The sequence below is a fragment of the Rhopalosiphum padi genome, chromosome 2 (assembly GCF_020882245.1).
Source record: "Rhopalosiphum padi isolate XX-2018 chromosome 2, ASM2088224v1, whole genome shotgun sequence".
In the NCBI taxonomy this organism is placed as follows: domain Eukaryota; kingdom Metazoa; phylum Arthropoda; class Insecta; order Hemiptera; family Aphididae; genus Rhopalosiphum; species Rhopalosiphum padi.
The window spans coordinates 30278932-30304154 of NC_083598.1; the positions used below are offsets into that span (position 1 = coordinate 30278932).

Sequence of the window (25223 nt, forward strand, 5' to 3'; positions counted from 1 at the left end):
TAGAGAAAGAAATGTACGTGTTTTGTATTGCAACGCCAAACATTTGTCAATGTTTATTTCGCATTCTCACTAGGATACATACTGTGTGTGTATGTTGTAGTTGTTCTATAATAAAATACTATATTATTTCAACTCATCGTTGTATCGATTTTACGTAAGCAATATAAAATCGTTGGTGGCGTAGCCACATAACAAATGATTCCATAAATGATCATATGGAACATATAATGTTTTAATGCTTACATTGAACTCAAACTCGTGTTACACCTCTGCACGAAGTTTATAATTACATTTTTGATAGATAAAAACAAAAGGAGAGAAAAAATTACAGAGAGAACAAATTGACGGTAAGTGGGAGAAAGGCAGAGATGTAATAATAAAATGTAACAATCATAATTCAATAACGAACATGGTATACGCGCGTTGGGTAGTAAAATATTATCGTTGCATGCAAGAGAGTAGGATAGTATAGAATAGGGTGACTTATGTGAAGAGGGCCGATCCACGATGTTGAACTATGTCAATATTTTCAAATTAACAATTATTACATTTAGGTACCACGAATTTATAAAAATTTAACACATTTACGTATAATTTATTTGATTCTGCTGAAATCTATTAAACGTTCAAATATAAATATTGTTTTTCTCCAAAATACAAACATTTTGAAGTGTGTTTATCGAACACATAATAATATTACGTAAAAAAAAAAAATTATATATTATAAAAAAATAAATAACGATCGCAGTTATAGACGATTCGTATCGCGTCATTTAAGCTTATAGTGATAAAATAATATTATGATAATTTCACCACGATATTATGATGTGTAATATTAACGTCATAAAGATTAATTTACCTTCTCGTCACCTTTCGGACCATGATCCTCTGCGACTGGTGTGACGGTATGATTTGCTGCGGTAGCGGTAACTGTGTCTGGTAAAACGACGTCTGGTTACCGTATCCCTGATTCGTGTACGCGTATTTTTGGTCATCCTGCACCACCTGAATCGACATACAATACACGACCGAGTCAGTGGTTGCAAACTCGTTTAACCGCGATCGTTTTGTATTTACAAAGTTTACCCGTCCGTTGGTGACGATCTGTTTGGGCGCGTTCATGGGTGATCGCATCGTCTCCGGGAAGAAGTGTATTACAGTGGACGTCTGCGGCTGGTACCGGAGTATCAGCACGCACGTCGACACTAAAGTGTAGGCAAACAACGTGCCTTCACGAAAAAACATAAATTATGGTCATCGCCATTTAGATTATTTGTGTGCGGTGAATAATATATTATTATATTATACTATTGGTATTTCAACGATAGAATATTTTATAGACGCACTCGCTATCTACCCGAGAATATTGTGCCCATACTCGACTCCCTTCCCAGTTCTAATATGATCTCAGACCCTATGTTTACAGTTGTATTTTATAAAATATATTTTAAAACATCGATTTTGTGAGAAATTTACTTATTTTGAATACTGTCATGTGAACTCTAAACAGTAAAGTTGGTTTATACACGAAAACTTCAATTACATACATCGATTTTAGGTTTTCTGAGTTGCTATTGTCGATTATCAATTCATAAGTCTAAAATTCGTAGAACTAAGAATATAATGACACAATGTATTATGTATACTGTATTACACATTCCTTCAGTTTTGTAAAGTACTTGAGTAAAATTATTCAAATATAGTTTTTAAGTACTCAAATGCGTATTTTAAATACTTTCTTAAAGTATCTGTATTTAAAATTAAATAAACACTATTTTTCAAATAGTTTCCTTTTCTAACTAAACATATACTATATTTATTAAAACCATATATGTCATAAAAATATATAATCTATATGCATTAATACAAATTGCAATTTTTATACACAGTTTCAAATTTACAGATAATCTTCTTCGGAGCCGTAAGTAATTCATTTAATTCTAAACGTCATTGTATTATTATAGTAAGTAGTAATGTAGTATACAATATAGTTAAAATAAAATTATTTAAATTATAACTTATCGAGTGGTTTTAGTTTTAGATAGCAAGTTGGATTTAGTTTGTACTTTAGAGCAGTCAAGATTAAAATTCTCAATATTTTTTTTTAAATATATATATAATAATATATAGTCAGAAAAACAAATAAAATATTAAGGAATTTTCATGCTAAACCAGATTTTAACTAAATTGATTTCTTTATTTTATTTTAATTCAAAAATGAATAAATACAGAAATTTTAAATTTATACCAAGTATTTATATTATCTTTTCCTATAATACAACGTATAATATGATACAGTTTAAAAAATATTTCGACTATTTTTGAGCTATTTATAGAAAATTTAATTATATTTTTTAGTTTTTTATTTTAATGTTAATACATTTTTTTGATTAATATTATATAACTGTATTTAAATAAATATAAATATATTATATAGCATGTACGCCAATTGTACGGCAACTTAAATATGATATTATAATGGTATAATAAAGATTTACGTTAACCAATAGCAAAAATTCAATTAAATATAGTACAATAAAACATATCGATTAGTACTTATTGTAATAATATTATTTGGTTTTCTAAAATTCCTCCTACGTACATTTGGCGATTTCTGTGTACCCGATTATCGGTGATATATTGTTTGACCCACGCCAAACGATTTGTTCGTTTTATAACGGTGGACGGTGAATGAGATTTTCGTTTTTACTGTTATTACTATTACTATTGTATAGATATTTTTTTTCAGTTTAGTTAGGCAATCATTCGAAAACATTAAACATTCAATTGTAAATAATACAATGTTATAATAAACTATACTTGGACTATTATTAATAGATTATATGTTGCAAAAACATATCGATACTTACCAATGCCATTGAAACGTTCTCATTGAACAAAATCAAACTCTATTCATATAACTATATTGGTATACACTTTAACCAACAAGTTGCGCATTAACCCCTAAAAGCAACTAATACTTTATTCATTATTATATATTGAACTACTACGTATATGCGTTTTAACTACTCAGAGATTACAATAAATTGACCTTAATTTCAATTTAGTCCCTGCACTCTGCAATGAATGAAATTAACGTAGGTGTATAAAAAAATGCCACACTTTATGGGTACGAAATCATAAAGTCATACATTTTTATTTTAATTAATTAATTAAAATTATTTAGAACCTATCATTTTGTTCCACTGTGGATGACACTAAAAAAAAATGATGTTAAAAATGTTATTGTTGTTGTGGATTTGGACGGATGTCTGTTATTCGTAAAATTTCGATAAACAACAATATAAATATGAAAATACAATATTTTTCTATATATAAATGGCTATATTGATGGTTATTGTCCCGTATAGTCTCGCATTATACCGTATGTATTTTATTCATCGAACCCCTTTCAATACAAAACACAATGGTATATAGGTGACTTCTCTGATGACAAATCTCTATTCAGATGTTACGCACTGATCCCGACACGGTTTCAAAAGCTTTCAAGATTTCATCGGCTCACTTTATGTATATATATATATATATATTTATTATACGTTATACATAATGATGAGATATCATAATAATATTGCCACTAACTCCCGAAATTTCCATTTTCATAACGCATTAGGTCGACAAAGATTGGATTTTCGAGGAAACAAAATTTATTCTCGGTACGCGGGTCAAGCACATACAATTTTAAACAAAATATTGAAATGAAAACGTATAAATATTATATTATCCTCTTAAGCGTATGGGTGGATGTCCCAGCAAGTTTTTGAATAAAGTAGGTAATGTAAAACATTTTATTATACTAAAATTAGGATACGATAAGAGTTCGTAATGAAAGAAAAAACCTTGTATAGTTACTATACAAATATGATTCACAATATGTAAACAAATTTGATATTAACCATTCGCTAGATCATCCAAAAAGTGATGAATCCTATTATAAAGCAGGAAGTTTAATGATTTAAGTATAAAACATTTAGTTTTTTGCGCATGATACATACACCCTGATTAGCTTAAAACGAATATTACAATTAACAAATAGGTACTTAATTATTTACTTGAAAAATATACTGATAAAAATTGAACCCTTCGTCAACTAATTATTATTAATTTAACCAAAGTATACACAATAAATCATATTATGTCACAAATAAACAGAAAAATATGTTAATGAACCATGAATATTTCAATAAACTCCCTTATAAAAATATTAATCAGACATTTTTTAACACAAATATTATACCTAATTAAACCATATCACATTTTGTACAAAATGTTATACACTTTATCAGTAACAAGTAAAATACCTATATAGTCAAATTATTACTGTACATTACAATTTAAAGTAGTTCATTTTGAATTAAAATCAAAAATGTTTTTATACATATTTACGATTTCATAATCATACAATAGCTCAAAAATCGACGTAAGACACAGTCAAATGTTTTTACCTGAAAGTCTGATAATAGGTCAATTAACTTATGTATTGAAGCTAACAACACAACATTAGTTCTGCTGAACGTAAAATTGCTATATTGTATATTAGGTATGTTTGTAAAACGGAGATAACACAATGTCACAATATGCGAATATGACGTCCTGTTAAGACGTTAAGTTCATATAATATGCAAACGCAACCAAATTTGTATGGATTTATTCAACTCCCGAATACGATTTAAATAACATACGTAATACGCTCGGCTTAATGATTTGTTGTTTTTGTTCTTACGGCGACACGCAGTTACGATTTTCTTAGAAAAATAAATCGTGATTCGAATAATAAAATCCAGAGGAATATACACGTGCCAAAAATTCGTTAGTTTATATTTCAGCCGAGATACTTACCAATAGACATCATTTCGATAAGCGTGTCCAAATTAATAACAAGAGCGGCTACTGCGGACGCCACGCCAGACAGTACAGTGGCCACTACCGGTGTACCGGTCAACGGAAATATCTGACTTAATGACCTAAAATATAAAAAAAAAATAACGATGGTAATGACCATTGATGATCGTTATAGTCGATATAAAGTTGTTATTTTCTGCGAGTAAACAAAAAAAAAAAACTGTCTACGTGCATTTCGGACGCTTACTTGAACAACAAACCGTCTTGGGCCATTGAATAAATGATTCTGGGCATCGGAAACATGGAACCGAACATGCTCACTAACAGACCGGCCATCGCACCCGCAGCAACAATCATCTGACATCTAGGCGCACCTACCTGCACAAACATGTCTAGCAGAGCGGCGTTTTCGTCGATTTTTGTATACGGTACTGAAAAAAATAAAACGTTTTGTTAGAATAATATTAAACTAACTATAGTCTATATATATAATATAGAGATTCTGACATTTTGAAACAGTTCACTAAAATCTGACGAGATTTTTAATAACAACACTTGTTTTTATATCAAGATATAATATTAAGAGATTTAACACTAAAATAATTTCCCCGAAGAATATTTCAAGAGTTTTCTTATTACAGAACGTCTCGTTGTGTTTTTAACGATTCCTCGTTAATTCCTCGTTGGCTTAAAATAATTTTGTATAAAATTTGGGTTAACTTTAATTTTTAGCCCATGGCCATATATATATATATAATATTATTTTTTTATTATTACTAAAGGTATTCAATAACAATTTAAGACACATTTATGATTTGTCACAGTAGTAGAAAAATTATCTTTGATTACTATTATCTATAATTCATAAGATGTATAAATTATTGTACAATCATAAGAGTAATACATATATGTATGACTTATTATAAGAAACTAATACATTTTATAAAATTATGGGAGAGTGTGGTTAGGTGACTTTGTTTGGCCATAAAAATATATAAATATAAATTAAAATAAATGTTATCTCTTTTCCCCAAAATCTGATTAAATCTCAGCCTATTATGATACTTATACATAAATTATATTATAAATATTGGTTTCGGTATTGTCTTTCAAGATAAAAATAACAACGATCCTTATATTGAGTTGAACGTCGTTATAGTATTACGTAGAATATGTAGATAATGCTAAATTAATTAATTAATTTAAGATAAACATTCAAAGACAGCACTCACCGTAACTATTTCTGTAACAACACTAGTAATAACAGTAACTGGTAATAATATTATAATATTTTATAATCAATACAAAAAAAGATAACTCAAAAAACTTGTACAATCAACACAAGTTTTAATTAAAACAATATTATTGTACAAACAAATAGCCAATTTATTTTTTGCAGAACGATATAGTATAATTATATAGTTTATAATAAATTCTGTGTCTACTATTAACATTAATAATATCATAGGTACTTCTGGCGTAGTATAATAAGTAAATTATTCAATTCGTTTATGTTTCCTGATAAACAGGGTAGATATACGATTGAAAACAATAAACACTTTTGATGTTGTTCTCTTCAATAAGATTAGACTCGAAAATTAGCTTTGTTTGAATGGTTATGCGCTGTTATACATTCGGAGACGATCTTAATAAATTAAAGGCATTTTATTCGAATGATTATTATTTTAGGTTGATAATAAATTGTGAGTAATTTCCGACAAAATGTGAAATAAGTTAGAGAAAAGCTATAGTTCTGAATAGTTTTCAAGAAAATCAACTTGTGTAATAATAAAGCTGTGGTAGTTTCGCTCGTATACAGTAAATAAATAATACTATACATTTTATAAAGACGGAAATATTATTACGTTATATTATAAAGAAAAATATGTATAAGTTACACAAAACTAAAATAAAAATAATAACTGCTACGTTGAAAGCTATAAAGTTTGTAAAGTGCATGTTTTCTATACTTAAATTGTATTATGTGTGCACACAATAATTATAATGAAATATTATATATTTAACAGCGATAAAAAATGATCACTGGTTATATTAATGTGTTTAATAGATTATTGTTTTTAATTATCTTAATAAACAAAATAACTTAAAGTTACGAATAACTGCATTTTTTACTATATTTTTCAAAACACTTTTTTTTTTTTCATTTATAAAAGAACTAATAGCTTTTTGTTTTAAAACAGTCCTCAACTATTGTCTCAAATAATATTATATAACTTAATGAAAACGTGAGTTTTGTTTGTAATAACGAATTATAAATATTTAAATCGTTTAGTTTAAATAATGAAGATAAGTAAACATTTTGTTTTCTCCCATTGTCTTGTTTTACTCATCTATTATTTTATTTAAACGGACTGGGCTGGATATTGAATCATTTGTATATCAATACATTTGTCAAAAAATATCTAATACTACAACAAATGCTGAAGAAAAACCAAATATTATCTCAAGTTGTGTACACTCGTTCAGTCTAAAAAATGTGGGAATGTTCACAAATGTTTTTTTCAATATCATAAATGTGGATTTTACTTAAAATTGTAATCATTGGTAGACAAAAGAAAAAAAAATAATAACAGAATGAAAAAGATTATTTAGCACTTGTTTATTTTAAAGAATGATAAAATTACTTTAGATCAAAAATAAGACATTTAAACTTCATTCGCTTTAGATTGAACAACATAATATTTTCTCAAATATTATGTTTTCTAAAATAAATAGTTATAAAATTCATTTTTATTTGGTATTTACCAGGCATATAATATATTAATTATTATATTATAAAGATTATATTGCTATAATATAGATACAAAATAAATTAAATTATAATAATGTTGAACTATATTGAAAACTTACGACAAAAAACAACCATTATTCTAAATTATTGAAATTTATCTATGTTTTTTTTTTTTTAATTCACCTTTGTTTTTAAATAATTTGTAGTAAAATAAAGTAACCTGTTTTAATACAGTTATACAGCTCAAAACAATAAATTATACACCAATCTCTACTTAAATAATATATGTATAAATATCTTCCTAATGGTTTAATTTAAAATTTTTAAATGTATTTTTTTTAAATACCATAAAAATGAATTTTAATTGTTTTCCTAAACTGTATTAAGGCTTATAAACTTAGGCATTTAATATTATTTTAATTGTTTTTTAATTTCGATATTTACTCGAGATATTCTAAGAGTACGAATGGAATTATTTATAAATGGCTGTGTGAGTTTCTGTGTTATTTACACAAATAATATCATTAATTACTTACCTATAAGTGTAAGCATTATTGAAGAGCTTACATACGCTACAAGTATAATAACCAAACTAGCCATAATAGCCAGTGGAATAGATTTTTTTGGGTTATGAGCTTCTTCACCAGTTGTAGCGATGATGTCAAATCCAATAAAAGCGTAAAAACAAGTTGCTGCCCCTTTAAATACCTAAATAAAAACAAAATAAATGTACATTAAATAAAATACTTTAAAAACAATATTTTGATTAGTTATGAATCGTTGTAACCTCATTATACTCGCGTAACATTTGCACAATATAATATTATATAATATGCAATATGCATGCTTATATAATTTTTTGAAAATTAACCTAACCAATCATAGAAATATTACTAAGGTTTGATATATTTTTAAATATGTTAGTTGTATTTGTATTAAATAATCATTGAGTCAAATATTAATGTTAAGCACTTGAAAATAAATGTTAACTTTATAATATTATTAATTTATCAAATGTTTTTTTGATTATTAAATGTATAAGCTATTATTATTAAATTTTAGAAATCTTGTAGACTAGTGAATTTATTATATTAGCAATGTCTCTTATTGTATAAGCTATTATATATTTTTTTCTTATTTTTTAAAACATGTTTTCGCATTCCTTAAGAATTGTTTCTCTTATTATACGGATTTGTCAATTTATCATACGCGTCTACAATCCCGAAATACCTTGGTTAAAAGATACGTTTCACACATTTGTGATTGTTTTATCATATTTATTTTATATCGTTTCTTTTTAAATGATTATGTAAGAAAAATATACTTAATGGAATTGTTTTATTTCTAATTTTTTTTTTTTTAAAAAACCGAGTAATAATAATGTATTCAACAACCGACCAATTCTACTTAATTAATTATTTTTCTGATAAATGAAAACATTAAAAATTAAATATATTAATTTTATACATAAAATATTATTTCTCAACTCACATCTATATCCATACCTGGTAATCCCCCAAAAAGATTAAAAATACAGCGGTATCGTGACCTCCTCACATGAAATATAAATTCATTAGCTGTTATGTAAAATGATGTAAAAAAAAAAAATGTAATTTCAAGTACATAAGCTAGCTATAATATTAACTATTTATTGACTAAGTACCTCTACTAAGAGGTTTCTTCACCCTGTGTTTCCTGTGTGTACTTAAAATTATCAATTAAGCTTATTGTTCAACTTTTATACAGATCTCCTAAAGAAGGAATTATGTTTAAAAAAAATACATAAAATATAGGTATAGCAAACATATTTTGTATTATATAATATAATATAAATTTGATTCTTCTCCTATTTTTTTCTACTATGATAATTAATAATTAGTAATGTTTCCCTGTATTTACTATCTTGTTCTAAAATATGATGTATAAAATAATAGCATTAGAATATTATTTAGTCAATTTAATTTCTACTCTTTAAATTTGAATCCTCTACTTCAATACTTAAATATATTTTTTTAACTTATTCCACATTTGGGAAATTATAATATACGCTTCGGTATTTAAGTGTTTAGAAATGTAAAAGAAAGCGTGATCGAACATATATGAGATTTAAGCTACACTAGCTGACCAGCTAATAAGGTTGTTTTAAAATTTAATGACAAACCACTTTATTCTATACACGGTTGTGGTTCGAAAGTATAATATATTCTGAAAAAATCAATATAATCGTGATTTCGATGTAATTTATGCACTATGCTTGAAATAAAAAAAGTTAAAATTAAACATGACAATATATTATAGTGTATATCTATATAATATAAAGGTAGATATTTTCGTTATTTTTAGCGACACTTGGAAGTTCATGGTTTTGCATATTTCTTAGAAAGCTGTATATCCAAAATCTGATTTGACACAAATTCGTATAATATATTATAACTCAAATTCAAAGAATTATAATTTATATTTAAAATATTCTTATGTTTTAAATCAATTGTATTTAGAAACAAAAAAAAAAAATTAAATAATAAATCTTATTTAATGATAGAAAGAACCTTTTCACACCCTCCCCCTTCACAATTGCTTTCTAATTTCTATATTTTGAGCTATACTATACATTTAACAATAATTTTTACTGTATATACAAATAGTAGTAGAAGTAAAAAAGAATGCGTATTATTAAAATTTTTTGCATTTTTTTAATGTCTATTCTCATATAAATGCATATTTTATACAAAAAAAAAAAAAATAAAATAATAATAATAATTGTATATTATAGTGCATAGTTAAAATTCTTTTGGTGTATATGAATGAAAATATGTCATTGTATTTCAAATTGGAGTGCATATAAATATATAATTCTAAGCTCTAGCTGATTATTAGTATTACAAGGTTATATTAATGCTGAATTAACTATTATAGCGAGCTTGTTTAGTGAGATTATACTGTAATATTCATATTCATTTTTGAGCATAAATAAAACGTTGCTATTGAAGCTAAACAAATTTTATTAAAATAAAAAAACATTTTTTTCTTTATGAATTTCTATTTTAATGTAGATACCTACTTATTGAAAAGTTAGATTTTTAATTATACTCCTTTGATTTTTTTTTTTTTTTTTAATGTTAAAATAGTAATAATTATAAAAAAAATTATTGATTATAGAACTTATATTATATACATAATAATATTATTATAAGCTACTTGTATCTACTAACCTGACATCGTGGTTACCTACCTACTTTTATCATTCTCTATAAACTCATACTGGGCTGGACAAACGTCCATTAGAATTTAATAGATACTCAAATATTTAACATGTTCTTAACGTCAAACAGTAACCACGATTGGTCCATTAAATTTTAACGAGACATTAAATTATTAAATTTCTGAACAACCTGACATTAAATTTGTAAGCTTGATTTAAGCGTGTATATTGTGTTTAAATCCATTACCCAATGTTAATTATCGTAATTTTATTTTATTCGTTTTTTTTTTTTAAAAAGGTACAACATCTTAATAAATAACCTGGTTGCGGACTTTATAATTTGGAATATTATATTGTTATAAACAAATAAAATAATTTTAAATTAAATTAAATATAATAATAATCATGGTTAAGTAGGTATATAATACCAATCTGAGAAATTATTAAAAGAAAGTTGATGACCTCATATTTTGTAATATACACTATCTCATCAGTTTAATTATTGTTAAAAGTATAGTGTCTATTATCATTACGGATAATCTCTGATTGAAAATGAACAAAACTACTCCGTTATAAGGTAATAACGTTATCGGCGGGAAAAATGATTAATGAAATATTATGGTTTTGTTATTAAATTTACCGAATACAACTAGCTGTACCGATTAATTAATTTAAACAATAATAAATGCCACTAAAGATAGCAGGATATATTATATTTCTTCCACTTCAGATTCAATATATGTTCACCATTCATATTACTGTATACATAATATTATATAAATTATATTTTGCATTGCCGTTAAATCATTAATATAGTTCTCTGAGATCAAAACGCGTATATACATTATAGTATAATGATTATACGATAATGTTATTATTGACTTTTAGATAAACATAATTTTAAATCGTCCAGCAATACTCTTCGTCCGACCGCATTAGCGTGTTTTCGTGTAGTCATGTACAATTTACAATATTTTTTTTAAATAAGCTTTTAGGTACGTCATAAATCTAAAGTTGAACCACATTTAACTATTAATATTGTTTTAAGATTAATTGTCTTACAGACCATAAATCAAAAACGAATTCGTTACATCATTTCAAATCAAAATACTCATACTAACCTCATTCCATGTCCATCGTATTTTAAAACATAAAAACATAACCAAATGTTTGATCTTGTAATAGTAGATATAACAGTTTTAGTAAAAAAAAATAAACTATTTTAAATTTTTAAAATCCATACATTAAATTCTCCTTATATACTATACTTTTCTTCAATTTCCGTTTTGTGTACAGAAAAAAAAATGACTGACCTTTTTAAATAATAATATCAAAATAGCTCCAACATTTATAACTAAAAAAGAAAAACATACATTTTTTGATTATAATTTATAAATAAAATTATAACGATTTTCTGATCTTATACATAACTGATTAGTTGATAAAGGTGAAGATATCATTAATTTATTTTGTCGTCATATTTCATAAACTATTAGTACGTGAAAAAAAATCCTCAATTCTCTTATTCGTACACTACTATTTATTTAGCCTTTTAAAGGTTTGGATAAATAACAAATTTATCTTTTATGAATTCGTTTTAAATTTCATGATTTGAAAGAGCACGTCGAACAATTTCCATTAATACTGATAGGTTGTCACTTTTATGATATGTACATCGATAGTTTATTTACTTGTAAATATGTTTATTAATACTTACACCAGTTACACCTCTATCAATACTTGTCATTTTGCTGCTTTACTATAATATTAATTTTTGAAATTATTCCTCACAATTGTATCAATATTTTGAATATATTGAATTTTTCAAAAAGGCGTACTACATTATTAAATAGTATAATTATTACCTATCAACTATATTATCCGATTTCGACATAGCTCTTATTCTACACTCACTAAAATAAATCATAGTTTTCAGAATTTCTAAATAAATTTACTCATTAAATCATAAACTTAATTTATCACAGAAGTATATTTTTTACTGCAATAAAAATTGCAATAAATTGTAATCTATCTACCATAATATATATTTTTATGTCTTATACACTATTACATTTATTATATCATTATATCAATATATTTTTTGTAAGCGTGAACAAACTAAAATGTTTTTTTACATTTTTAAAATGTATACGAGTACCTATAATTTGTGTATTCGCAAGTTGAAAATTATCGATTCATAACCAAATAGGTAGGTACCGTTGTTGACTCTATTATAACTCAAAGAATTTGATATAATAATATGTCATTATACATATTACATTTCTTTAAATATTATTATGTTATTATATTTGTTTTGAAATTGTACATTAGGGGTTCAATACAGCGTTTTTAGTCTTTACTTGTTTCGTTTGTAAACTTTTGCTATAGCAATCAAGCCACATGTTAATATAATATTACTACAATACTATTAAATTATACTCGTATCAAGAATACTAACGAGAATATTAAATTGTTTGATATTTTTTTATCTTACTGTATAAAAAATAAATCCAATTATAAAGCTACAAATTTACCTTTAAAAATATTTTATCGTGGTATATTGTCAAATTGTTCTCTTTGACTTTAAACTTGCATTTTAAATAACTTCGTTTTTTAGTAATGGATAACGGAAATTATCAAATTCGTTTTAATCAAACACAATTGTATTATCTTCATTGAAATAGGTTACCCAATTAACCTAACCTAATCTTGAAATACCCCAAAATGTCTTAACATCTCACTATTTATTCAATTTTAGTTGGAATGTTCTTCAATGGTCTAGAATTTAAAGCTTGTCATATTATTTATCATATCCCATCTGAATAAAGGAACACGTGCCTAAATGTTATTTTTTTTATTAATAATATGTCATTATACACATTATATTTTTTTTAATATTATTAATTTTAATATGCTACAAATAAATCAGTATACATATATAAATTAATTTTTTTTCATTAAAAGTAATCTTAAATAATCTTAAGTTTATGGAAATGTTTAGAGTAAAGTAGACGTACTTTATATTTGTTTTATAGCCACATATTATAGAATGACAAAACTAATGTAAAAACTGAATTTTAAAATTTTAATAAGTTATTATTTTATTATTATGTGTGCATAAGATGCCACATAGTAAAATTAATGTTACTCAACTTATTATTATAATAGTTATCAAATTAAATATTAAACAAAAAAAATTTAAAAAAGGTAAAAATAGGTTATTACTCTGATACATTAAATGTTGGGTGTGGTTCATCTTGAGTAAGTCACTAATATATGCTTAAGTATTTTTTTTTATTATAAAAAAAATTACACTTTATTGTAAATTTACCGCATTCATTCTTCATTAAGAATCCATGAATATAATGCTTTGATTAATATAATTTATAAAAATATTTAGTACCTTCAAAAAAATTTCAATTGAGACTATTGTATGTTATGTCTAATATTTAATTAAGCTCTGATAATATCGAAGGTATTTAAACAAAATATTTAACGACGAGTTACATAAATGAAGCGTGCCCTTTGCGTATTAGCAAGTAAATCTTTCTGATATCTCCAATCAAAATTAAATCCCTTTGGATCATAAAACTTTAAGTAAAAAAATGTACTACAACATTTTGATTTTATATAATATATTATTCCTTAATTGTGTCAAATCAATTTCAAAGTTAACCCCACATTGTAAGAGATCGTTTAACTTATTTTAAGCCACAAACATTATTCTTAAAAATGTATTTTGTTTTTTCCTTTCAATATATTATTTATTGTATGGTAATATTGAAAGTTCTGGAATAACTTAATTGGCTATTTAACATAATAATATCATATTTATTCTTATTATGTTGTTATGCGTATAACTAATTTATTATTAATTACCAACTCATAATATAATATATAGATGTAGAAAATATATTTAAAATAAAAACTTCTAAAAGAATTTATTTACTTATTTACAAATAAGTATTATGTTCTTTTTTCTTATAAAAATCTATAAGATATACCTTAAATTCGATCAGGTTCAATAAAAAAAAAAACTGCCATGTTTTTAATAATAATTTGATATCTACTTACTGTTACGCTTAAATTGTAGTTATATATCTATATAATTTTATAGTTCCTAGTACAAGAGCACCAAAGGTATTTCAAGATGTTAAAATGGGTTTTGTTAACACGGACGAGATTGCAGTGAAGTTACTGAAGGATCAATAAAAAAAAGGATAGAAAAGGAGGTCGTAATCAACCGAACTGAAGACGTAGTCGTAAAGGCGAGGTGACTATTCTCGGCAGTGTTATTAGACCGGTTACTGCCCATATACTAGAACTATTTATTGCCATTCGCTTTCACTATCCTCATTTATGGGAAAAACGAAAATTCATTTTTTATTTTATAATACGAGTTATTTATAACAATACAATGCTATTCGAATGTGTGCAATTCGTTTGGTCGATGTCCTAAACGAAACTCAACAGTTATCCATTGATTTATAACTTATAAGTTACTGTACGCATTATACCAGATGAACGATTAATAATGTGTTATAGACAACGATGATATTATGATAAAAAGTTTATATCAAACTTAACATATTAAAAATAATCAAAACGATAAACAATCATCACAATATTTGAATAAAAATAAATGTTAAAAAATGTATTATCAGTTATAAATATTATAGCTTTCTATAAACTAAATTATTTATTTTATGACCACAGGGATTTTGATTAAGTATAATTATATTATGTTATATTATTTCAGTATTATATTTATTGTTGTTGCTTATTCGAAATGTGTGTTTAAAACAAATACAATCTATTGACGCAATATATAAGGGTATTTATTTTATTTTCGTTTGTATATTTATATTATATTACGTGTAATACTTCCTATGCAGTTTGAGTTATTTACACTGAAAAATATCGCACAGTAAAATTGAATTTGTACTATCGTTGACAGCTCCTTCTTGTCTTTCAAAGTGATTGAGAGGCCATTTAACTCGTCGCGGTTATCGTACGACTTTTGTTGGTTCATACGTCAAATGTATCCAAAGCGTGAGACATATTGATTAAGCCTAACAGACATATAGACTTCATCCATCAGTCATTACTTATTACATTGAAAATCATTTAAAACGTTAAAATACCGATTAAGGTGTATATAAGAGAGACAATTTAATATATACTTATCTGCGAAGAAAGGTAAGATTTGTAAAAAATAAAACAATTGCTGCAATAATTTATGTTGATTGTATTTTAGTAGTTTTTATTGAAACTAATATAAAAAAAAAATACTTGGAACCTATTTCAACGTTTCTCTAATCTCATATTATTAATTTAAAGTACTTAATATATTCTAGTATTCAAGTACTATTATTACAAAAATAAAAGTAAATCTAATCCGTTCCTTTAAAATATCAAAATCGTAAAAATTGTATACCTAGTTAAAAAAAAAACAAATTAATTAGGTTATAGGTATACTTTTTTAATCAACTAATGAAAATATGCAAATGCACACAAAATGATCTACCGGCCATGATAAATCTATGATTTACATACGCAAAGTGTGAAAGGATTATCAAAGGATTATTCGAACATTGGGGAACAAGGACAAGCGTATCTACATATAATAAAAGGTACGCGGGATATTCACGTCTGTAACTTAAGGCCAACTTTATTTCAATATCATCTTAAATTTACACCCCGTTTGATCAAACACGTTCAAAAATGCTTTTTTAAACACATTTTTTAATTTATTTGTGTTTTAACCAAATTTATTCAGAAGAGTTTCAAGTGCTGTTTTACATAAAAAATATGTAGGTAGGTACCGTAAAAAATAACTCCGATAAATTATTTAAAAAAAAAATACATTTTACTAAACATCTATACATTATAGAGAATTGCGTATCTCATTACATTTTACATAAACCCTTAAGTGTTTTCGAGTAAACTTTTAAGCCAACCGCTGCAAATGTTTATAATAATTTCAAAATTCAAACGACACCTATGGTGATCAAATAAAATCCGTGACGTGCATGACAATATTTATATAAATATTGATTTTTTACTTAAAATGTGACTACGTAAAAATAATAATAAGCGACCATTGTCTGTTAACACCTGCATTTCACCGTTTCCGTGTTATATTATACATATTATTATGGACACTAATATTTTTATCAGGTGCGTTTAACACAAAAATGGCTGGTAAATGAAAAAACGAACAAAAATATACCGTCGTGGATTTGAAATATTATCATCTTGCCGCACCATCGATATTGACTTTTGGTACACGATGTTTACGCGTATAATACGTTCAATAATCGCGTGGAACATAGTGAAACGCCAAGTCTTATAACCAAATTATTTTATGCGAAAACATCAATGTAATTTACCGATAGGTAGTTTAACCCAACTAATGGTTTGTTTGACGACGCAATGCTTTTATGATAATATTGATGATAATAATAATAATAATAATAATACTGATTCGACTACGTCTATATTGTTATTAATTATTGTAATATAATACATAAACGCATTTCTAGAAACAGTTTGACGAACTTACCCCGCCCCAGCCGTTCGGCAAAAACCCATCATTCTTGGTCCAATTATCAAGATTGACGTAGAACAATCCAGCGCCCATGAGAAAAACCCACGCGCCTAAGTTGATGACGTTCATCAGATGGTTAAATATCAAACTTTTTTTAACGCCAGCTGCGAGAAGCACCATCATCAACAGAGTAATGCCTGCGGCCAGGATATCTGGTTTTCCTGCAACACGATAAATATTATGTTAAACTAATAATTTATTTCACCTGTGTGGTCAATGTTGTCATAAACATTTTGTCTATAGGCATACATAATATTGCAAAATAAGGAAACCCCTCCACGAGGTTTGTAACAATATACTCGTAGTGACGGATTTCTCATGGACACGTATAATGCCTTATTTAAAAATAAAATACATGTTTTATAATATTAATGATATATTGATTGTTTTCGTTGTAGGGGAACACCTAAGTTTCGTGTCAAAAGTATAAACATAATTCAATTATCTACGAAAAGGTATTAAATGAAGGGAATTAAAAAAAAAAGTACAGTAAAAATTATATTTTATATAATAATTAATATAATGTTTATTTTAAGATCAGAGCTTACTAAAATGTATGCAAAAATTCTTACATATATTTTAGATACTGAGCGCTCCGATGAATATATTAATTTTAAAATAATGTGTTTTTTTTTTTATCTATGATTAGCCTTTTAGGGTAAAAATGTTTTAATTTTCAACTTTGAGGGTGATTTATAATATCAATTTGAATTTAGTTGGTACATTGAGAAGTTAAAAGTAAAAAAATTCCAATCATTTTCAAAATAACCAAAAAATAAAATTAAGAAAAAATGAGAATTTTGACACAAAATTCAATATTTATTAAAATCAATTTTAGTTTTTTGATGACTCAAAAACAAATAACTTTAAATACTTGATATTACTTTAAAATTTTTATATTATCATTTTATATTCATGGTATAATTTTCTTTTTGAACTATTTCTATATTTTTTTTCTATAACTATGGATAAAAAAAATTGTTGTTAAGCCAAAAAGCATGATAATTATTAATTAATTTAATGTAAATGTTGTAGATAAAAATGTATAAAATGTTCTATTTTTATAGCTAATATTTAAAGATTTAATAAAAGTATTTTTTCACGTAGTTGAAATTTTGTTTGTATTTAATACACACAATTTAATTTTTAAATGTAAAATTTTTTTGTTAAATGTGAATTTAATCTACCGTATTATTATAGTAAGTAAATAAATTATTTTAATAGCAATATTTATGTGTTAATGTATAATGTAAGCTGTAGGCGATGCATAAAATATTTGATCTTTAAAAATCATTTTTTGAAAGTACCTAGTTGAATGTACACATTACGCATAAACCTAATAATAACATACAATTAGACCCAAATAATTACATTAAATTCAAAGATAATTTTAAAAAAGTATTTTTTTGATGCTCATTAACATTATTTACAACTAAAAATAATTTTTTTTAACTGAGTTTCACCATAAAAATTAATTCATGCAGTGTAGGGTTAATAAGTATATGATTTTATCTAATTATTAAGTTAGTTATAAAAATATTTTTATAATACCTATAAAATGCGTAATAATTACAATTTATAAATTAAAGAAATTAATACTTAAGCTCGAAGAGCCACAACTTTGAGTTTATAATTTAAAAAATAAATACCAACTATAAATTCTAAAAATAGTTTTCTAATCTTGTTAAACGCGCCATTAGAGACAAAATTATTTTAACGCTGTTAATGTATCTTTTTTTTCGCCAATGATTACAATGACGATGAAAAATAGAAAAAGTAAATTTCAATTATATTGGATTAAGATTTTCCAATTTTAACATCCATTTGATCCTAGCTACCGAGATAATACTGTAAAAGCAACGATTATGTTTGTGTGACGAATTAAATTATTTTTTGTAAACGACTAAAATCCCGGATAATTTAATCTAAATCTAGCTTAACGAGCTTTTTAGCGATCCACAATAATTCTTCTGAAAAAATCTCTCCAAAATTACTTAATCAATACTGGGTTATACATTGATGTCATATAAATCATATGCCAGTAAAATATATACTTATACTATATTTTATTCTGTATAATCATGATTCATGATAAACGTGTTTGGCGAGATATGGTTGTCAAAAATCATTACAATGATAATTTCTCAAAAAATAAAAATATTTCTCAGTAACCTCAAAATTCGTATAACTAATTTTATCAGTGCACTGTCGAATAAAAAAAAATTAAACATTAAAGTACCTGTTTATTAGTGAATTAGTAAATAGTTAATGCTCATCATATTATTATCTGCTTATAATATTGGAAAATAGTCTATGGCCAATGAATTCAAACTTTCTTCATTGGTACTAAATTTTAAATAGATATTATTCTTTTCAAATTAAATAAAGAACACTTTACTAAACAATAGGTAATGTGTTTACAGAAAAATGTTAAGGACAGAGATCAGCATTAGTATACATTTAAAAATACTATAAATTCAACGACTTTAAAATAACTTCTAAAATGTACGATTTTATTTGGAGATGATGTTCTTAAAAATATATCATATGAAAATTCTGTATTCCAGCAGCCAACAATATACAAGATAAAATAAATGAAACGTACACCATGCCGGAATTAATTACCCGGAAGTTTTCAGATGTGAAAATCAAAACTTATATTATAGATTTGGTACATCCGACTCCTCAGGGACGATGTACTCGATTGGCAATGTTGTTACGTAACAAATAATTTAAAAATAAATTTTTGTTCCGTATACAAGTTCTAACAATCCCTGTTTCGATTCTTATTTGATTTAATAATACGTACCTAATAAAATGACAAATTCTAACGTACGAATTTATAAGCAAAAAATTGTTTTTATTATATTCCTATTTTTATACTCGGTCTGTTTAACGTGCACAAAGATAGTTAAATGTGTGAATATCTTTGGGCTTTAACCCTGTTATAATATAATAATATACATGGCGATATAATTTCATTATATTTTATACTAATTAAAAGTATTATAGCGAATAATGTTTTGTTACAGAAATCATATACTACTTGGGAAATGTAGTAAAAAATAGTATTCATGAAATATAAAAAAAGAAAAGAAATTAAATCAAGTATAATATCATTGTCGTAATAAAATGTACACCATAAAATATTATAATTCAATACAAATTGGAGATTGCCGTTCTAGCTGTTTTTATGTCTTGATATCATTCACTAACTCCGATTTCAATGAGCGAAAAAAATCAAGACGAAAATATGAAAATTCATAATGTTAATATTATAGTTATCCTTTTAAGAATTAAAACACATTCGTTAATGCTGAAAAATAAAATATACCAGAATTAAAATTCTAGTCACGTTCTTTTCGAATAAACATAATTTAATTATGAGTTCACGATTGATGTTTTTTTTACGTTCAAAACGTTGTTTATGACGTATAAATAATTAAATATAATCTCGGTAGAAAAGAAAGCCAATATGGTCCTAACCTAACCCTACGGGTAGTAGTCGCAGTGACACGTACCTATAGGTACAGGGGGAGGTTTTCTACAGGTATACAACACCCTCTTCCACCATAGTTGTGTGTCTTAATACTATTATACGAGTACCTACTAATGAAATAACGTTTTAAATGTATTATAAAATGTAATTAAATTATAATTGAATATATGTGTATGTGAGAGGCAATACATCCCTTAAGAAAATTCCTGTATACGCCTGCGCTTGGTTGTAGTGCATAATATTATAGAAATCTCTATATGTGTTTAATTTTAAGTTTTTTATTTATTTAGGTAGTATAACAATTTAATTTATTTCTTGAAAAGTAAAATAAATGTACGTCTGTGCTAGGCATTAAGAGGTAAATTGATGATAAAAAAAAAAAAAAAATTCTAATAAATATTACATTTGAGCTTATAGCGGAAACGTTTCCATCATAATCGAATTACCTGTGTGTGTGTATGTGCGTGTGTATTATATAATAGTTTTTTCGTTCACGCTACTTCCGGAATAATAATTCTATGGTCGATATATTTTGATGTGTTCGAACGATGTTTTGTAGGTAATTTAATAAATGTATATACATATTTCCTATACTTTATTAACCCAGAGAATACGACTTCTAGTGAGTAGTGATGATTAGAATGGTCGGTTGTTACGGCGGCGTACGAATGTACGACACGTTTTAGTTTGTGCGCAAACACTTTATTGGCGAACTAAGTATAATAATATAATAATGATTATTTTAAACGGTAATCAAAATCAACTTCAATAATGACATGATATTAATTTACATATATTTTAGTAGTTATATTTTCATAATATCATAATATATAAGGTATATTAAATGTTATGAATCGGTTTTAACAAATAACGAATCAAAAATGTATAACAATTATTGACTTACTATACGATTTATACAAAACTGTCAATAATTATAATATAGGTATTGTGAAATAGTAAATTATATCATAAAAAAATGTAAAAATTACACACTTATTATTCCTAATTAAAAAATTTTAAAATTTTAAAACGATAATATATATATATATTAATAAGTCTTATTAATAATTGATATTTTGTTTTAACGTAATTAACAAAAATAAAGTACTAGGTATTTTATTATTTTTATATTTTCAGCTTTCATCGACTTAAAGTTGATTGACTAAAAGTTTCCCCGAGTGCTTGAGTGAAAACTAATTATTCAAAATAGCTGATTATTATTAATACAAATAGGTACGCAATTATAAAATTATGTGTCAAGAATACTTAATAATATTATCAACTAATTTACACAACTAATAATAACATTTTATAAAACTGAATAAAAAATAAATAAATAACAAATTTCATACGTTTATATTATATTAATAAGTAATACTATATACGAGTACAAAATCTGTTTCAGTTTAAACGTTATATAATATAAATATTTTCATACATATACGAATATACTATATTATATTATGTATACTTACATTTATACGACATATTTTTTTTGAAAGTTAGAAGAAAAAAAATCTTATATTCTTTACACGTCGGGAAAGCTACTGTCTCGTGTGTGTATGTGTGTGTGTGTGTGTGTTATAATAAAGTTGAGAACAATTGTTCATACATTTGAATGACAAAACGCTCAGTCGAATATATTTTACTGTTATATTTCAAGTAAGTTTTCCGATTTTATTTTTTACAGAACATTTTCAAAATGTACTAGAATGTTGTTAAAAGTCTGTTATATTTTGTACATTTTTCTCATTGTTCTATCCAAAAATGTAAGAATACATGTTAAAAAAACTTCATTATAATAAGCCAACAGTATATCCCATAAATGTAAACTCAACATATTAAAACACAATTTTGATCGAGTTTTAAAAATGAATGTAATATGTATTGGATTATGCATCCTGAATTAATATTTTCTCTTTTTTATTTACTTATGAAATATTATTTTGAATAGACTTTGATTATGTACCAACGTACCACGGTACTTAGACCATATAGCTTTTTTAAGTACTAATATGCATAGTCCAATTCCCAAATAAGATTTGTTTAAAAATAAATTACTTTTAATCCTATAGCGAAGACTGAATACTTAAAAAGATTATTTTAAATATTATGCAGTTTACAAGTTATAGATATATTCAAAACATTTTAATTTAATAGAAGTGTAAAATAAATTTGTAAAATAAACAAAAACATTTTTTTTTTTTAACACAGAAACAACTTTTTTTTGTATTCAATAGAAACGTGTAATGTCGTGTTCATTTTTCATTCTCGTAATTAAAATTAATGTAAAACTAAATTAATGCAGAAACGATATACATTTCGGTTGAACTAAAATATTAAACAAATAAAATATGACAGTTTAATGGTGAAAATAAAAATCGAATCGCCTTAAGTTTACAATTAAATAGAATATAAGATATAAAAGATTTTTGAGATGGTTTTTGATTTATAGTAGGCAGCCTAGGAAGGTATATTGAAAAATGAATGGACAAATTGAAACAGCTATTACACAACTTAAAATTTACAATTCTGATTACTAAAATATTTTTAATTTAAAGCATACATCAAAAAGTTATAAATTGCAATGAAAACTGATATGTTTAATGATATTTACTGAAATCCAATGAAATTATCAAAACAGCAAAAATACTAAATGAATAAACAAATATTTTATGTCAACTGGGATATTTTTTTTGAAATTATTAGCCCAACATATATCTTTGTAAAAATGTATATTTCTTTGGTGACAAATTGAATACCACCCTGAAAATGAATTTAATAAGAAACAAGAGATTGTTATTATAAAATATAAATGTACATATTTATAATTTAATGAATCACGTACATTTTTATTTCCTTCGTTTTATTATTATTATTACATTAAAAAAACTCTCGTTATTCTCAATTATCTATTTATAGTGATTTTATTTTTATTTTTAGCTTACTAACATAATAAAATATTCCGTATTACGTACATTTTAATTTTAATATTTACTCCGGAAATGATTTTTCTTTTTATGCTAGACGCAGAGTAAATAACTTTTTTTTTCCTGTATGTACTTTTTATGTTTGATTTTTAATCGTTTGATATAATATATAATATCTGGGTGTATGAAGTTAAACTATAAGTCCTAATTTTAGAGAGAAAAAAATGATTTCATTCCACAAATTATAATTTAATAACAAAATTCTTTATAGTAAACAACACATTTATTGTCCACAGCCCTGCAAAGATAAAAATTGTACATCTCTCTATTTCTCTACATTTATGTAATAGTAGGCATTTTGCAACAATGCAGCGAAGTTTTACTACCAACGTTTTTAATATTTAAATTCACCCGGATTAAACTAACACAAATTCAATCGCAATGTGATGACGTTCATGACACAGAAATATTAGGCCCAACGATTATCCAAGCTTCAAAACATTGCTTCGAACCATTATTATAATATTGTGTGATGGTTGTTAATATGGAATATTATATATAAAAATCGATGATGACAGAAACGCACATACCTATTAATAATATAATTTTGCATTTATTACTTTTTGAACTTCTGGCAATTTTCTGAGTGAATGGCAAAATAACAACACAAATTCTATTTTAGTTACTTATATATTTTCTTATTTAAGAAAATAATTATACTATCATATGTTTTGACGATACAGTATCCTATAATTTATTTTAAATTCGAGTTTGAATTATTATTCTTCTAATACAATATATTATACAATATATATTGATTATACAACAGTATATTTTTTGTACTGAGACGGGATATAAATAATATCCTTCACACATAATGTTTATATAAATAATAATAAATATATTTATTTAATATTTATATAAAGTAATGAGTAAAAGATTCAAATTTAAATGTAAATTTAAAAATTACTAAAAATATAAAATATGTCTATATTATTGTCATTTGTAATATGAAAGTATAATGTATTATAATGTTTTATTAGCCAAAAATGTCCAAAGTAAAAAAAAAAACAAAAATAAATATAATCCAAAAATATCTATCTTCATGTATTAATGAGACAATCTGTATGTACATTGGCTTACTTTACGTGTACAAATTAATTATTTAAATCATATTTAAAAGTGTTTAATCGTCTTTAATTTAATTGCAACAATATGCGTAATTCAATTTAAATTCATTTTATTTATACTACTATATGTAATTATCATAAAAAGCGTAATAATGACATATTTATTTCACCTAAGGATGATTAAATTGATTTATTTTGTTTGATATAACACTCAAACACTGATAACTAGATAATTTG

The 25223-nt window shown here is 25.0% G+C and overlaps 1 protein-coding gene across 3 annotated transcripts in view; it reads right to left on the bottom strand.

Moving 5' to 3' along the window:
- Nucleotides 1–25223, bottom strand: part of LOC132919942 (cationic amino acid transporter 2) — a 90493-nt gene that overhangs the window by 18825 nt on the left and 46445 nt on the right. For 2 of the 3 annotated variants that reach the window (XM_060981888.1, XM_060981889.1), the window contains exons 5-10: nt 17383–17588; nt 8152–8323; nt 5111–5294; nt 4861–4985; nt 1078–1229; nt 860–1005 (exon numbers count right to left, since the gene is read on the bottom strand). In XM_060981888.1, coding sequence (XP_060837871.1) covers nt 860–1005; nt 1078–1229; nt 4861–4985; nt 5111–5294; nt 8152–8323; nt 17383–17588 — 985 coding nt within the window. The remainder of the gene's footprint in view (nt 1–859; nt 1006–1077; nt 1230–4860; nt 4986–5110; nt 5295–8151; nt 8324–17382; nt 17589–25223) is intronic. The other variant, XM_060981890.1, reaches the window with a different exon arrangement.